Genomic DNA, 18,259 nt, shown 5'->3' with positions numbered 1-18,259 from the left:
AAGACAGAAATACAGATCAATGGAACAGGACAGAAAGTCCAGAAATAAACCCACACACCTATGGTCAATTAATCTATGACAAAGCAATCAAGAACATACAATGGAAAAAAGACAGTTTCTTCAATATGTGGTGCTGGGAAACCTGGACAGCTACATGTAAAAGAATGCAATTAGAACATTCTCCAACACCACACACAAAAATAAACTCAAAATGGACTAAAGACTTAAACGTAAGAGCAGATACTATAGGAAAACATAGAATACTCTGACATAAATCACAGCAGTATCTTTTCAGATCTGTCTGCCAGAGTAATAGAAATAAAAACAAAAGTAAATAACTGGGACCTAATTAAACTTAAAATCCTTTGCATAGCAAAGGAAACCATAAACAAAACAAAAAGACAACCTACAAAATGGGAGGAAATATTTGCAAATGATGCCATCAACAAGAGTTTGATCTCCAAAATATATAAACAGCTCATACAACTCAATAGTAAAATAACAACCCAACCAAAAAATGGGCAGTAGATCTAAATAGAATTTCTCCAAAAAAGAAATACAGATGGCCACACGCCACATAAGATGCTCAACAATGCTGATCATTAGAGAAATGCAAATTAAAACTACAAGTTATCACCTTACACCAGTCAGAATGGTCATCATCAAAAAGTCTACAAGTAATAAATGCTGGAGAGGGTGTGGAGAAAAAGGAACCCTCTTACACTGTTGGTGGGAATGTAAAGTGATATAGCCACTATGGAGACCAGTATGGAGTTTCCTTAAAAAACTAAAAATAGTGTTACCATATGATCCTGCAATCCCATTCCTGGGAATATATCCAAAGAAAACCATAATTCAAAAAGACACATGCACCCCTATGTTCATAGCAGCACTGTTTACAATAGCCAAGATATGGAAGTAATCTAAATGTCCACTGACGAATGGATAAAAAAAGATGTGATACACACACTGGAATACTACTCAGCCATAAAAAAGAATGAATAATACCATTTGCAGCAACATGGATGGACCTACACTTTCCCATGCTAAGTGGTCAGAGAAAGACAAATATCACATATCTTATATGTGGAATCTCAAAAAAAAAAAAGGTACAAATGAACTTATATACAAAACATAAATAGACCCACAAACACAGAAAACCACTTAACAGTTACCAAAGGGGAAAGGGGGAGGGAGGGATAAATTAGGAGTTTGGAATTAACATACACACATTACTATTATAAAATAATCAAAAAGGATTTACTGTATAGCACAGGGAATTGTACTTAATATTTTGTAATAATTTATAAGGGAAAAGAATCTGAAAAAAATACATATGTATGTATAGCTGAATCACATTGCTGTACACCTGAAACACATTATAAATCAATTATATTTCAATAAATAAACTTAATTATAATAAAAATAAAATAAAATCATGACAGAAAAAAATAAATTAAGTATAAATCTAACCAAGGTGGTGAAATACTTATGTGCTGAGAACTATAAAATGTTGGTAAAGGATACTGAAGATGATTCAAAGAAATAGAAAGATATGCTATGCTGTTGGACTGGAAGAATTAATACAGTTAAAATGGCCATACTACCCAAAGCAATTTACAGATTTAATGTGATCAACACACCCATGACATTTTTCACAGAAGTAGAACAAATAATCCTAAAATTTTTATGGAATCACAAAGGCCCCAGAATTGTCAACACAATCCTGAGAAAAAAGAACAAAGCTGGAGGCATAACCTTCCCAGAATTTAGACAATACTACAAAGCTACACTAAGCAAAGTAGCATGGTATTAGCACAAAAACAGACATATGGATCAATGGAACAGAACAGAGAGCCCAGAAATAAGCCCACACACCTGCAATCAATTAACCTTCGACAAAGAGGAAAGACAGTCTCTTCAGCAAGTGGTGTTGGGAAAGCTGGATAGTCATATGTAAATCCATGAAGTTAGAACACTCCCTCACACCAAACACAAAAACTGAAAATGGCTTAAAGACTTAAATGTAAGACACGACACTGTAAGACTCCTAGAAGAGAACACAGGCAAAAACATTCTCTCACATAAATTGTAGCAATGTTTTCTTAGGTCAGTCTCCCAAGGCAATAGAAATAAAAGCAAAAATAAACAAACTGGACCCAATCAAGCTTATATGCTTTTGGACAACAAAGGAAACCATAAAAGAACGAAAAGACAACCTACAGACTAGGAGAAGTTATTCACAAACAATGCAACTGACAAGGGCTTAATTTCTAAAATATACCAACAGGTCATACAACTCAATAGTAAAATAACAAACAACTCAATTAAAAAAATGGGCAGAAGACCTGAATAGACATTTTTCTAACGAAGACATATACAGATGGCCAACAGGCACATGAAGATGCTCAACAACGTCTACAAATAATAAATGCTGGAGAGGGCATGGAGAAAAAGGATCCCTCCTATATTTCTCATAGCAATGAAAACTGATGCAGCCACTATGGAGAACAGTATGGAGGTTCCTTAAAAAACTAAAAATAGAGTGGCCATATGATCCTATCCCTGGACATATATCGGGAAAAGACAAAAATTCTAATTTGAAAAGATACATGTACCCCAATGTTCACAGTAGCACTATTTACAACACCCAGATATGGTCTGTAACTACCATTCCTACTAAAAGAGGGACCCTTGAAAAAAAAGTTTGAGGTAGGAAATATACAAGGTAAACCTGGGTTATCTTATGCCAGAAAGCAAGGAACTATCAAATATCCTGTATCAAGTCAACAGGATACAGGACCCAAGAGTGGAAGGATTAATTTGAGCATCAAAATAACATCTGGAGTGGACTGAAATATTAAATCTGCAGAAAATCTACAAGCTCATAATGGTAGGGAAAAATCATTTGTTTCCTTTGGAAGTTGCCAGAGCACTAACTCACTCTAAAAATTGATAGCAAATCATGCATTTATCTGGTCTTTAAGAAATGTACTTCAGGAAGATAAATTAAGTTCCTTACAGAAAAATTCCAGCTAATGCAGAAAAAGTGATGGAATTTAGAAAATATCACCATTAGTTGAAATAGAAGTGAGAATGGTGAACTACAAACGTAGAGATCAGGCTGACCCCACCTGAATCATTAAAAGTTGGACAATCAGGTATGTGCCTTCTGATGTGATGGGACACAGTACACAGCACACTTGAGAAAATTCATTCCTAAAATATTGAACCTGAATCTAGTCAAGCCTCTGGATGTAACTACCACTTTATAGGGACAGAAGACTAAGTTAAAAGACACATAAAGAAGCAAACAGCCAAATGTTGACATTCTACAGGACAAACGACCTGACTCCTCCAACAAATGATAGAAAAAAGAGAGGATTAGGAGCTCAGTCAAAAGAAATATGTGGATAATGCTTGAACCCTGGTTCAAACAAAGGAAAAGGCAGGTTATCAGTGATATGCTAGAAATCAGCAACTTGCACATTCTAGCTATGATTTGATTAATACTGGTTACTAGTTGAGATATTAGCTACAGCATTTCAGTTGGTAAGTTGTAATTAAACTTAGGAAATATGAATTCAAGGTATATTATGATAATTCCCTCTTATGACCTCACCTGACTTCCAGACTAGACTTTCCCATCGGGACGACACAGGTATCTCAAACATTGTACAACTGAAACCTGAACTCAGGTACATATCTTCTGTTTCTCCTAAACCCATACTTTCTCCCCCAAATTTTCTATTTTGGAGTTGCCTTCTACCACCTATATAGTAGCCCTTATCAGGAATCCAGAGAAAGTTCTTTAACAATTAAATATAATTAGTTTCTAAGTGCTGCCCAATTTTTCTTCCTAAACAACACTTTTAAAATTTCTCTTGTCTACTTTGCTAACATGACTACCTTAGTTCAGGCCCTCATCTTCCTGAACAATTAAGACATCCTCGTAGCTGCTTATCTTGCTTGTAGTCTTTTCCTCTCATGGCCATCTACCACACAGCTGTCATTTGTCTGTAGAGCAAACCATCACGTCATTCCTTTGCTTAAAACTCTCCAACAGCTGGTATTTAAGTCTTAGCTCCTTCATGAATGTGACGTCTTCCTTGATATGGCCTTTGTTGTGTGCTTCTTAGTGCTGACATATTGAAGTGACCGCAGTTTCACTGTCTGATGCCTTTGTGCCTTTGCTTCCACTGTTCCCTTTGCAAAAAATGTCATCCCTTGCCTCCTGATTTAAGTTCAGGTGTCAGCTCCAGGAATACCTTCCAGATGGGTGTTAGCTAGGTGCATCCACACCACCCTTTGTACATTTTACCACTGGGCTGATGACACTATTGAGTTACTGCGTGAGACAACATTTTGCTACCTTTACTCATTTCTGTTACAGATGAAATAAATATGGAGACTATATACCATTCTAGCAAAACTTTTCCTCTTTGGTAGATTTTCAGGGCTTAAAGAGACATACTTTGTTCTAAGGGCCCTTGGAAGATGGAAAAAGAAAACAGTGGTTCTGTTTTTGTTGAGCCATCACACAAAGAAGTTGAGCATTAGTTAGATAATCCAGAACATCAGCTTTATCTTCCACTGTATTGTCTGTCTAACAATCAACTAAAAGTAAAGTGAGCTGTGCAGGCCAGGGTAGCCATCCCAGGATGGAAAATTGCCATAGATGAGCCACATGTTAATGAGTTGGATTAACAAGATAATACTGCTGTATGAAATAATGCTCCTAAAAAAGTACAGAAACACTTACATGTTGCTAAAAGATTAAACCCGAAGGAAAAGACAACCATACAGACCACAGTTTCACAGAAATGTTTTATTACTCTGCTCTTCACACTACACTTGGGAACAATATGTTTAATTTATCAACTCCAGGAGAAAAAGATAATTCACTGACAGAATGAAACATCCAAATTTTTTCATTTAAAATTTAAAAGTAATTTAACTATAGACAGCATCAGGTAGAGCAGACCTTTATTCTGGACCCCATAAAAACCAGGTTTTTGTCTATTAGAAAAGTCTCTTCTTGCCAGAACTGGTCTTCCTGTGAGCTCAGCAGGCTCTGAAGCTGAATATTACCACATTGCTCGCTGCACCCCAGACAGTTGCCCATGGTCAGCTAAGTGACGGAAGACGATTCGACTAAGCCTCCAGCGCCGCTTCACGCCTCGTGGACGGGACGTCATAACACACCGATTTCTGATTCTAACAGGACAGCTGTCCCGGGGAAGGGCAGCAATTTCTTCATCAGCCACTTCCTAAGGGAAGTCACAACATCATTTACACAGATCATGTGCATTTATTTATTCCAGATGATTAGTCAATGCTCAGAGCAAGAGAACAAAGGGCTAGATTCATTAATATAGCCAAGTTTGGCAAAAGAACCCTGGACACCATAGTGAACTTTAACCTCTGAGTAGAAACAACTGCACCAGAAAAATGACATAAATGTTTGACATACTCACAATGTAATTTTTCATAATTTAATTGAAACTTAACAAAGATACACAAGAATCCACAAATCATAAGTGTAAAGCTCAATAAGCTTTCAGAAACGGAACACAGCTGTGTAATCTGAAACTAGGTTGAGAAACATTATCAGCACCCGAAGCCTTCCCTCTGCCTCCTTTCAGTCACTGACCTCCTGGCTAACAGCTAACCTGGTTACTAACACCACAGGTGAATTTTCCTTGTTTTGATTTTATATAAATGTAACCATGGAGTATAACATAAACCATTCTTTTTTATTCATTTGTTTGGCTTCTTTCATTCAATGAAATGCTTGTGAGAGTCTTCATATTGTTGCATGTGTTGCAATTTGTTCATTCTCATATTCACACAACAAAAATAGGTGCTAATTTTTGTTGTGTGAATATGCCATAATTCATTTATCCACTGTACAGCAGACAGACATCCGGGTAGTTCCTGTTTTGAGCTATTACAAATAGAGCTGCTACAGACATTCTCATTTCTCTTTTGGAAAATATATGAATGCATTTCTGTTGTCTCCCCAAATGATTTTTTCCGCCAGCTTTATTGAGATATAATTGACATATAACGTTGTATAAATTTAAGGTGTACAATGTGATGTTTTGATACAGGTATATACTGTGAAAAACAATTACCACAATAACGTTAGTTAACACTTCCATCACCCCATATAATTACTTTTTGTGTGTGTGTGAGAACATTTAAGATTTATTCTTTTAGTACCTTTCAAGTATATAATACAGCATTGTTAACTATAGTCACCATGTTGTACTTATTCAACCACAGAACTTATTCGCCTTATAAATGGAAGTCTGTACCCTTTGGCAAATATCTCCCCATTTCCTCCAGTCCCCAGCCTCTGGTAACCACCATTCTACTCTGTTTCTATGAATTTGGTTTTTTAGATTCCACATATAAGTGAGATCATACAGTATTTGTCTTTCATCTGACTTACTTCACTTAGCATAATGCCCTCAAGGCATATCTTTGTTATTGCAAAGGGCAGGATTTCCTTCTTTTTTATGTTCTTTGAGTGTCACATTCATCTGCTGATAGACATTCGAGCTGTTTCCATGTCTTGGCTATTTTGAATAATGCTGGGGTGAACACAGTGGTCCAGATATCACTTCTATTTCTATCTAGTGATTTCATTTCCTTCATATTTATACTCAGGAATAGAATTGCTGGATCATAAATGGTAGTTCTATTTTTAATTTTTTGAGGAACCTCTATACTGTTTTCCATAATGGCTGCACCAATTTACACTCCCAGCAACAGTGCACAAGCGTTCTCTTCTCCACATCCTTGCCAACACTATCCCTTGTCTTTTGGATGGCAGCCATCCTGACAGGTGTGAGGTGATAGTGCTTTGTGGTTTTCATTTGCATTTCCCTGCTAAGAGATGTTGAGCATCTTTTCATGTGCCTGTTGCCCATTTTTGTCTTTCTTGGAAAAATGTCTATCAGGTTCTCTCTGCCCATGCTTTAATTTTTTTTTTTTTTTTTTTTTTTTGCTATTGAGTTGTAGGACTTCCTCATAATTTTGGGGTATCAACCCCTTATCAGGTACATGGTTTGCAAATATTTTCTCCCATTTTGTAGGCTGCCTTTTCATGTTGTTGTTTCTTTTAGTGTGATGCAGTCCACCTGCTTATCTTTTTGTTGCTTGCACGTTTGGTGTCACATCTAAAAATCACTGCAAAGACCAATGTAAAAGAACTTTTTTACCCTTTGTTTTCTTCTAGCAGTTTTATACTTTCAGGTCTGTCTTTTAAGTCTTTAACCTATTTCAAGTTAATTTTTGTGAGTGGTGTAAAATAGGGGTCCAATTTCATTCTTCTGCATGTGAATATCCAGTTTCCCCAACACCATTTATGGAGAAACTATCCACAGTACTCACTGAGAATTTTTGGCTCCCTTGTCAAATATTTGTTGACTATGTACCTGTGGGTTTATTTCTGGGTTCTCAATTCTGTTCCATTGGTCTATGTGTCTGTTTTTATGCCAATACCATACAATTCTGAATATTATAGCTTTGTAAATCAGGAAATGTGATGGTGATGCCTCCAGCTTTTTCTTTTTCAGGACTGCTTTGACTACTTGAGGTTCTTTTGTAGTTCCATACAAATCTTAGGATTATTTTTTCTATTTCTGTGAAAAAATGCTTTTGGAATTTTGATAGGAATTGCACAAAATCTATAGATGGCTTTGTGTAGTATGGACATTTTAACAATATTTATTCTTCCAATCTATGAACATGGAATATCTTTTTATTGATTTGCTACTTCAATTTCTTTCATCAGTGCATATAGCTTTCAGTGTACAAATCTTTTACCTTCTTAAATTTATTTCTAAGTGTACTAATTTTGATGCTATTATAAATGCGATTGTTTCATTTCTTTTTCAGATAGTTTGTCAGCATACAGAAACACAACTAAATTTTGTAGGTTCATTTGGTAACCTGCAACTTTACTGAATTTATTGATTAGGCCTAACAGTTCTTTGGTGGAGTCTTTAGGGTTTTCTGTATATAATATCACGTTGTCTGGAAATAGGGAGTGTTTTACTTCTTCCTTCCTGACTGGATGCCTTTCATCTCTTTTTCTTGCCTGACAGCTCTGGCTAGGACTTCTAGTACACGGTTGAATACAAATGGCAAGACTAGGCATCCTTGTCTCGTTCCTGATCTTAGAGGAAAAGCTTTCAACCTTTCACTGTTGAGTATGATGTTAACTGTGGGTTTATTATGCTGAGGTATGTTCCTTCTACACCTAATCTGTTGAGAGTTTTTATCATGAAGAGATGTTGAATTTTGTCAAATGTGGTTTCCACATGTGTTGAGGTGACCATGATTTTTATCTTTAATTCAATTCAGCATACTCAAATCAATGTCATATATCACATTGATTTGGGTATGCTGAACCATCCTTGCATCCCAGGGATGAATCCTACTTGATTATGGTAAATGATCCTTTTAATGTGCTGTTGAATTTGGTTTGCTAGTATTTTGTTGAGAATTTTTACATCTCTATTCATTAGGGACACTGATCTGTAGTTTTCTTTTCTTGTAGTGTCCTTACCTGGCTTTGGTATCAGGGCAATGCTGGGCTCATAACATGACTTTGGGAATGTTTCCCTCTTCTTCAATTTTTTGGAAGAGTTTGAGAAGGATTGGCACTAATTCCTCTTTAAATGTTTGGTAGAATTCACCCATGAAGGCATATGGTCCTGGGCTTTTCTTAGTAGGTTCTTTGATTACTGATTCAATCTCCTTACTCATTATTGGTCACTTCAGATTTTCTATTTCTTCATGATTCAGTCTTGATAGGTTATACATTTCTAGGAATTTATCCATTTCTTCTAGGTTAGCCAATTTGTTGGCATACAATTGTTCTTATCAGTCTCTTATGATTCTCTATATTTCTTTGGTATCAGTTGTAATGTTTCCTCTTTCATTTCTGATTTTATTTGAGTCTTTTTTTTTTACTATGTTAATCTAGTTAAAGGCTCGTCAATTTTATCTTTTCAAAAATTGGCTCAGTTTCACAGATCTTTACTGTTTTTCTGGTTTCCAATTTCATTTATTTCTGCTCTGATCTTTGTTTCCAATAACTTTGGGCTTACCTGTTGTTTTCTAGTTCCTTGAGGTGTAAGTTATGTTATTTCCCATAAGATTTTTGAATCATACAAGTCTGAAACCTCTGGACTAAAGATCAAGTAAGAGGAAATGTGGTTTGACGTGAAGCTGAAGAGGGAGGAAGGGTTGGAGCCCACAGAGCCTTGACACCTACAGTAAAGATTCTGACTGCTGGAGACGCAAAGATGAGTGACCAAGTGAGATTTACATTTTTAAAAGATCATTTGCAAAGTAGGGAAATAAATATGGTAAGGGCAAAAATGGTTCAGGAGAGAAAAACAGATCACTACAGTAGCTAGCACTAAGGTCTTGTCAGTACAGATTTATTCTTATGTATGTGCTTAAAAGCACGTGTGCTACTGTGCACACACGCAAGTGCGTGTGAGACTGACCCTGTACTAGACTACGATGGAAGCAAAATAATTCCTCTAACATATTAAAAGCATATATGAGAAAATGTATATGAAAGCCACTAAATTTACATCAACTATTAACCATTAAGAGTAGTTCCTGATCTCCAAAATCTTATGCATGTGTTGCTATTGAGAAAGACTGAGAGAATTACATAAAACAACATGATTAACTCAATCAATGGTAGAGAGTAAATGCTATAGAAGGAACTGGACAGGAGAAATGATTGGACTGGTAGAATGAAGTAAAGTTTCATGGAGACAGAACTTTAAGAATTGTTTACACATGTATGAACATAAAGACTTAAGGAGGTGTACAAATGAGAAAAGTGGGCAAAGGAAAAATGAAACAAAAGAGCATTCTGTGAGAGCCTGTAAGTTTGTTAGCACTGGGGCATAAATTTGACTTGTAAGCTAGCTGGCAGGCAACATACAGCCGTGATCAGTTCCCATGATTCACAGAGTCTCTGCACAGCTACTGCTGGTTCTCATACCAGAGACTTTTCTGGGGATCTTCATATATTTGTCCTCCACAATATCTTAAGCTGAGTTTCTCAGGATCCACTTCTTATTACTCCCTAAATATAGGCAAGTAGCTTAATAGCATTACAGTAGAAGCCACAATAGAGTGGTCCAGGGCACTCAGCTTCCTGCTTATCTGGCTTAGACAACATTTAAAAAGAATCCATAAAGGCCTGTATATTATTTTTCCAAATTTATATAAATGAAATAGTTTTTACTCTGAGCTTCTGATGAGTTTAATGGCCTTGAGTTTTGAGTTATACTCTCTGATAATACTCTTGAATGTAGGTATTCTGTGTTACCAGACAGGTGCAGGACTTATGCTTCAGGGAGCCAGAGTTGACATTCTCTTATTAGGTAAGAGACAAGAAGGTAAACCTAACTGGAAGTTCACCTTATGGGCAAAGGTATTCAGAGAGGTAGGCTTAGGGATGGCCCTGGATAAGGAACGGTGTAGGCCATGTGCTGGGCACCTGGCCCTATGCATTGGCAAAGACTCCCAATGCATTGAGAGTTGAACGACTGGAATGATTGGAGAGAGACCTTAGATCAAAATAACTATCCAATTTCTGTGTGGTTACCATGCATCAGTACTTTCTAATAAGCACCACCTAATGAAATGGTTAAAAGGCTAGTTAAGAATGAATAGTTCTTTTTAATTTGAAACTCATCAAAACCAGTTACAAGAGTATTCATTGAAGTTGACTGAGAGAATCTGATTATATTCTCCAGACAGTATATTGATACTAAGTCACAACAAACAGTATCAAAACTGATCTGATTTGAGTTAATGATTTTATGGTAGACACTCATCTTAATTAGCTAACCTGAAGATCTTTTGGCAGAATGGTATTCTTCCTGAGAGAATTGATCCGTAGTCTCTCATCTGCATACTCATAGGCCATTTTTCTTCTCTTCACATCACGTAACATTCTCCAGTCTACATAGTAACTTCGAACTTGGCCTGAAGTTGATGAAGGAACCACCTAAAAGACAGAGACAAGGAACAAGTGAAGGATAGTCAGATCCAGACTCTGCCCATTTCCCTATCCTGTGATCCTCTTTTAGTTACCATTTATGACCTTTTATCCCCCCAGTAATTACGGATAGCTTTAATAATTTAAAATAATAGACTTCTTAATTCAGAACAAATAATTTTCATGGACATACATGAAGCCAAAATGGTGGTAATCAACACAATGCCAATAGTGTGAGTTAGAAAGTGAAAAATTTTCTGAGTTTTTAAATATAATTCTGTTTTAACTTTACTCAGGTCAATAAATATACAGTTCAGGGGTGCAGAGTTAAGATGGCAGCATGGGAGGACGTGGAGTTCATGTCTCCCCACAACTAGGCCAGTTGCCCAATGCTAGTGGGGGACCTTGAGGCCCAAGGAGACTGGAGGAAACTCTGAGCGACCAGGTAGGACATGGGGGAAGTCAGGGGGAGGAGAAGTAGAGGCCACAGGACCAGCGCCCCTGAGGGGTGGCTGGGGCAGGGGGGAGGTTCCTACCTGGAGGGACCCTGGGGTCTCGGAGGATCATGGGGGAACACATCTAGGTTTTCCCTGCCCAACTGGCTGTCAGGCCTGCTGGGCTCCCCAGCCGGGTCCTCCACCCTCCGAGGCCCCCTCCGGGTCGCCTGGGTCCTAGGGGTGTAGGAGGGAGGAAGGAGGGGGGAAGAGGCAGAAAGGTAGACTGGTGGGGGGGACCTTCCGAGATCAGAGGACCAGGGGAGGCAGGAGGGTGTTTCCCCTGCCCACTCAGGCCCCCTGAAGCCGGCTGGCCTCCCAGGCCTGCTTCTTCATTCTCTGGGGCCATCTCCGGTTGTGTGGGTCCCAGGGGCGTGGGAGGGAGGAAAGAGGGGAGAAGAGGAAGAGAGGCAAACAGTGGGGGTGGGAAGGGACCCCTCAAGACCGGAAGAGCAGGGGAGGTGCCCCCGGCTATTCCTGCACCCACTTGGCCCCGGGAAGCCTGCTAAACTTCCGGGCGGGGACCTCCACCTTCCAAGGGCCCCTCAGGACGGTTGGTCCTAGGGGTGTAGGCGGGAAGAGGGGAGCAGAAAAGGAAAGGCGGATGGGGAGAGGAGCCCTCTGGGATCAGAGCATCAGGGGAGGCGTGGAAGGAATTTCCTCTACCCACTCAGCCTGGGAAGCCTGCTGGGCTCCCAGGCCTGGTCCCCAACCCTCCAGGGCTCTGTCTGAGACATGCTGGTCCTGGGGGCGTAGGAGGGAGGCGGGAGAAGGGGAGGAGAGGCAGACGAGTGGTGGGACCTTCCAAGACTGGAGGACCAGGGGAGGTGCAGAGGGCCTTTCCCCTGCCTACTTGGGCCTGGGAGGCCTTCTGGGCTCCTGAGCCTGGTCCTTCGTTCTCTGGGGCCTTCTCCAGCTGCGTGGTCCTACAGGTGTGGGAGGGAGGGAGGAGAGGAGAAGAGGAAGAGAGGCAGACAGTAGTGGGGGGCACCCTACAGGACCGGAAGATCAGGGGAGATGCTGCGGGCAGTTTCCCTACCCACTCAGCACCAGGAAGCCTGCTGGGCTCCCAGGCCTAGTCCTCACCCCTCCGAGGGCCCCTAGACCACAGTGGTCCTAGGGGAGTAGGAGGGAAGCGGAGGAGAAGAGGAGAGGCTGACAGTGGGGAGGGGCCCTCTGGGATTGGAGGATCAGGGGAAGAGGGGAAGGCAGGTCCCCTGCCCACTCGGCGTGGGAAGGCTGCTGGGCTCACGGACCTGGTCCTTCACACTCCAGGGCCCCCTCCAGCCACCCGGGACCTGGGTGAATGGTGGGGAGGGAGGAGGGAACAAGAGGAAGAGAGGTAGACCAGGGACCCTTCAGGATTGGGAGATCTGGGGAAGCACCGTGGGTGTTTCCCTCACCCAGTTGGTCCCGGGAAGCCTGCTGGGCAACCAGGTCTGGTCTCCTCCCTTCCAGTGCCACCTCCAGCCATGAGGATCCTAGGGGCATAAGAGGGAGGAGGCAGGGAAGAAGAGAGGCCAAGGGGGAGGGACCCTCTGAGGTGAGAGGACTGGGGAAAGCACCTAGCATTTCCCCCACCAACTCAGGCCCAGGGAGCCTGCTGGGGTCCTGGACCTGGTCCTTTGCCCCCAAGACCAGAGGCACTCCTGGGCCCCTCTTGCCTCAGTGGGCCTAAGCCCCACTCCCCATCTGGCCTGGTGGGATGTAATCGTAGGCCCCGCCCACCGCCTAAGCCTTGCCCCTGCCTAAGCCCCATCCCCACAGCCAAGACCTTTTCTAGCTTTTTTTTTCTTTTTCCTACCTCCTCTTTTTGCTATCGTGGTTCTGTTTTACCTTCCAGTTGTTGCTTCATCTATTTTTTAAGTTTTTTCTAACACATCTGTTAGTTTTCTCATCTTATTGTAATTTTAATTTTGCTATTGTTCTGCTTCTTTTTTTCCTGCTTCACACCACTTGTAGGATCTTGGTGCAGAGGAGCGGGGTCAGACCAGAGCTCCTGCAGTGGGAGCTCTGAGTCCGAAACATTGGACTAACAGGGAACCACAGACCATAGGGAATATTCATCAGAGTGAGGTCTCCCAGAGGTTCTCACCTCAGCACCAAGACCCAGCTCTACTCAACAGCCTAGAAATTCCAGTGCTTGAAGCCTCAGGCCAACAACCAGTAAGAGAGGAACACAATCCCATCCACCAAAGAAAAAAAAAAAAAAAAAAAAAAAAAGGAGATGACAAAAAAAGTCACAGGGTTTCCCTGGTGGCTCACAGTGGTTAAGAATCCTCTGGCCGGGCTTCCTAGGTGTGCAGTGGTTGAGAATCCGCCTGCCAATGCAGGGAACACAGGTTCGATCCCTGCCCCAGGAAGATCCCACAGGCCGCGGAGCAACTAAGCCCATGCGCCACAACTACTGAGCCTGCGCTTTAGAGCCCGTGAGCCACAACTATTGAGCCCGTGTGCTGCAGCTACTGAAGCCCACGCACCTCGAGCCTGTGCTCTGCAACAAGAGAAGCCATGGCAATGAGGAGCCCGCGCACCACAACAAAGAGTAGTCCCCACTCACCGCAAGTAAAAAGAAAGCCTGTGTGCAGCAAAAAAGACCCAACACAGCCAATACAATAAATAAATAAATAAATAAATAAATAAATAAATAAATAAAAGAGGTTACGAGCCTCAATACAGAATAAACTTAAAAAAAAAAAAAAAAAGAATCCACTGGCCAGTGCAGGGGGGCACAGGTTCGATCCCTGGGCAGGGAATATCCCACATGCAGCGGAGCAACTAAGTCCGTGTGCCACAACTACTGAGCCTGCGCTCTAGAGCCCGAGGGCCACAACTACTGAAGCCCTCGAGTCACAGTTACTGAAGCCCATGCGCCTAGAGCCTGTGCTCTGCAACAAGAGAAGCCACTGCAGTGAGAAGCCTGCCCACTGGAATGAAGAGTAGTCCCCGCTAGCAGCAACTAGAGGAAGCCTGCACACAGCAACAAAGACCCAACACAGCCCAAAATAAATAAATAAATTTATTAAAAAAAAAAGAATTAAAAAGTATTCTTCCTGTCTTAATTCCTGGTGGTCTCAATACACGTGATCTCTCCATTTCTCCAACTCTTTTCCTCCAGTGACTTTTGTCCTCTACTCTTCTTTACCTATTCACTTCCCTGCCCTAGGTCTTATATTACTACTAGGTGCAAGCTCTCTATTATTTCAGTTGTGTGTATCTCATTCTCTATCACTCTTTCTAGCTTGCTCCCTCTAACACCCTAATAACAGCCCCTCTGGGACTTTTAATCTATTGCTCCTACCTGCTTTTCACTGTCTTTCAGCTTTTCACTGTCTTTCAGCTTTTGATTTTCTATCTCCCACTTACCCAGCCTGAATTCCATGGTCCGTAAATACAGTGCTGTCTTTCCCACACCCTCACATCCCCGGTCCCTCTCTCACTTCACTGTACTGGCTCTAATTCTTGCCACTATTCCTCTGATCTACGCCTCACTACTTTACACCACCCTAGCTTTCCTTAAATCTCTGACACCTGCTCCCACATCACCATGTTTAGCTGATGATTTCAATTTCTCTTTAATTATGAAGTTAAAAGCATCTGTAATCAGATATAGAGAACAGACTTGTGGTTGCCAAGGGAGAGGGATAGATTGGGGGTTTGAGATTAGCAGATGCAAACTATTATACAGAATGGATAAACAACAAGCTCCTACTGTATAACACAGGGAACTATATTCAATATCCTACAATATGAAAAAATATATATGTATAACTGAATCACTCTGCTGTACAGCAGAAATTAACACAACATTGTAAATCAACTATCCTTCAATTAAAATAAATTTTAAAAATTTATTTTTTAATAATTAAAAATAAATTTTAAAAATTTCTTTTTTAATAATTAAAAATAAATTTTAAAAATTTCTTTAAATTTATTTTTTAAAATAATTTTAAATTTTTTTAATAAGTTTAAAATAAATTTTTAAAAAAATCCATCCTTTTATTAAAGATCTGCTCTGTCCAATATAGTAGCCACTAACCACACATGGCTAGTGAGCACTTGAAATGTAAAAAGAGAAATGTAATCCCTATTTTTATTTAATTTTAATTAATTTAAAAATTTAAACTGAAGCAAGGTAAGCATTAAACAACCTTGTTTGGTAGGAGTATATTTTCCATTTTAATGCTGGAAAATTTAGCTTCCAAACTAAGATGTGCTGTAAGTGCAAAATACAAATCTGATTTTGAAGATCTACTATGAAAAAAAGAATGTAAATATCTCATACATCACGTTTATAGATTACATGTTGAAATAATATTTTGGATATACCTAAATAAGATATTTTAATAAAAGTAACTTCATCTGCTTTTTACTTTTTTTAATGTGGCTGCTTAGAAAATTTTCAGTTACATATGTGGTTGACATTTTATTTCTATTGGACAACACTATTACAGATTAACTGTTCATGTTCCTAAGACCAAACAATCAAACACGAAACTCATCACCTCTTGCCTACCAAGGATACAGCTCCAGCAATTCTTCCCTCTCCTACATCATCCATTTTCCCCACTCTACAGAATCTTTCCCTGTAACACAAAAACATGCAGTTACTGGTCACGTTAAAATGAAATAAAATAAAATAAACCAACACAAAACACCCAATCTTAACTCACCTCCTCTCCAGCTACTGACCCATTTTCCTGCTCCCCTTTGCAGCAAAATGTCTTTAAAGGATTTTACATTCGTAGCCTCCAATCTCGTTCCTCCTATTCTCTCTTGAACGCTTTCGCCCCCACGACGCCATTGAAACTGCTATGATCGAAGTCCCAACAATTTCCACTCTGCTAAACCCAACAGGCACTTCCCAGCCCTTCCTTTAAGTGACTTTGAGCAAAGAGGTGCCCACTCCCTGCTCCGGGAGTGCTTCCAGGCCACCTCGCTCTGCTCCTTTCAAGTCTCCTTCCCTTCTCTTAACATTGAATGCTCTGGGGCCTTATTCCTCGGACACCTGCTCTCTCCTTATAAATTGGAGTCAATCTGCAGCTTTCAATGCCAGTCAGCTCTAAGCTTACGAATACCAAATTTATATCTGCAGCTCGACCCTCTCCTGAATCAGGCCGGAGGAGGGACGTGGGCAGAGGGAAAACCCTGGGACGGCTCTGCACTGGGCGCTACATGTGGCAGAACAGTGGGGGACCCGCGGGTTTGGAGGTTCAGAGGAAAGGGGGAGGAGGGGATAAGGGCGCGGGCCATACCTGCCGGAAGGTCCGCAGCAGAGAGCTGAGCACGGAAGCCGCCATGTTGTCCGCCGCAAATGTCAAACCGCGGCAACTTTATTAACACTGCCGGATACAGCGAGGACACGAGGGGCGGGACCTGGGCCACAGTGGGCGGGGCGGCGGGCGGGTCTTAAGCGTACAGGAAGGAGGAGGTAGTTAATTGGATTTGCGTTCTCGCGGTATTCAACGGAGTTTGGGCATATTAACATTCTGCGAGCAGTGCTGTGGTATTGATAGTGGGGTCTGATCAGCTTTTCCTCGTTTCCTGAGTGCTCTACACACCCTCCTAAATTACCTTTGTTCCCACTCACCTCGTTTTTCCGTCCTCCCCTAAGTGCCAGTTCATTATTACCAATTTCTCTCTCCCTAAATAATTCTTGCTCAACCTACGTCTCCTGTATCCTCCACTAGCTTAGGATGCTACTTGCCAGAAATCTGCAAGCATGGCCAGCTGCTCCTCCTCTGTCGACCCTCCTGTAGATTTTGCAGATCTCGCCTTTCTCTCTGCTGTAATGGGCATAACGGTCATGCTGAGAATGGCAGTGCTGTAGTGCACATTTATATGTCTAGGGTTTAATACACATATATTTAAAAATATGTGTATTGTGTATTGGAGCTTTAGGTGAAAAGGGCTTAAAACATTTTGGTTTTTTTTCAAGTGGTGGTGGTGGGGGAGCATTGCCATTTAAAAACTGCGGTTTTCAATCTGTAGTACAGGGAACTTTCAGTTCATCTTCATAGCAAATGTCCTTGGTCTGGGATGAACCCTTTGTGGGAATTGAACCTTTTTACTTTGTGTGGCAGTAAGGCAAGTACCACCCACCCACCATCCTGGTAGAAGAATACCAAGGAGTGTATGTTAGCTTGCCCAAGACCTGTATTTTAGATGTGTTGATTGATGAAGTGAGGAGATGCCCCTGTGTCCTATTAACATCTACATCATTGGACAGGAGTCTTCTGGGAAGGGAAGCTGAGTGCTGACTCCTTTCTTTAGAGAGAGGTTCAAGTTTATTGGAGCATGTCTAATGAACTGTGGAGGGACTGACTGAGGCCGGCTGGCAGGAAAGGATAGCATGAGCCCCTATCATGGTAGTAGAATCAGAAAATTCCTGGACCAGTGTCAGGCAGGCATCCAGTCCTAATTCTAGCCCATGTAATACCTTTCTCTTCCCTCCCCACAGTTGAGGGTCATCTTCTGTAATCGTAATAGGGAAGAACCTTTGTATTCTATTACATTTACTCACTAAAGGGATGTTACATAGAAGTGTAGATTATACATAATGGCACATTTCTGGGAACCTTAGCTCCCAGAAAATGAGCATTAAGCTAAAATACCTTTGTTTAGCTCATGGGAAACATCCTGACTAGGCCCATCTGTGAATGGCTGCAGGAGTCTGGCCAGAAGCAAGACTTTACCCCCTCCCCTTTTAGTATAAAAG

At 41.0% G+C, this 18,259-nt stretch overlaps 1 protein-coding gene across 5 annotated transcripts; it reads right to left on the bottom strand.

The window, feature by feature from the left end:
• Window positions 1-4,813: 4,813 nt before the first annotated feature.
• On the bottom strand, window positions 4,814-16,928 carry MRPS14 (mitochondrial ribosomal protein S14). Of its 5 annotated transcripts, none has more exons than XM_057729252.1 (5): window positions 16,797-16,918; window positions 16,058-16,127; window positions 12,945-13,022; window positions 10,898-11,056; window positions 4,814-5,270 (listed from the first exon to the last, which is right to left on the bottom strand). In XM_057729252.1, the coding sequence occupies exons 2-5, from the start codon at window positions 16,100-16,102 to the stop codon at window positions 5,088-5,090; spliced, it is 465 nt and encodes a 154-aa protein (XP_057585235.1). In that variant the 5' UTR covers window positions 16,103-16,127; window positions 16,797-16,918; the 3' UTR covers window positions 4,814-5,087. The 5 variants fall into 5 exon arrangements, with proteins under 5 accessions (XP_057585235.1, XP_057585236.1, XP_057585237.1 ...); XM_057729253.1 differs by lacking the exon at window positions 16,797-16,918 and adding an exon at window positions 16,215-16,229; XM_057729254.1 differs by lacking the exon at window positions 12,945-13,022.
• Between the last annotated feature and the right edge of the window lie 1,331 nt (window positions 16,929-18,259).

This window comes from Hippopotamus amphibius, chromosome 3 (assembly GCF_030028045.1).
Source record: "Hippopotamus amphibius kiboko isolate mHipAmp2 chromosome 3, mHipAmp2.hap2, whole genome shotgun sequence".
NCBI lineage: Eukaryota > Metazoa > Chordata > Mammalia > Artiodactyla > Hippopotamidae > Hippopotamus > Hippopotamus amphibius.
This window is presented reverse-complemented; position numbering and strand designations above follow the sequence as displayed.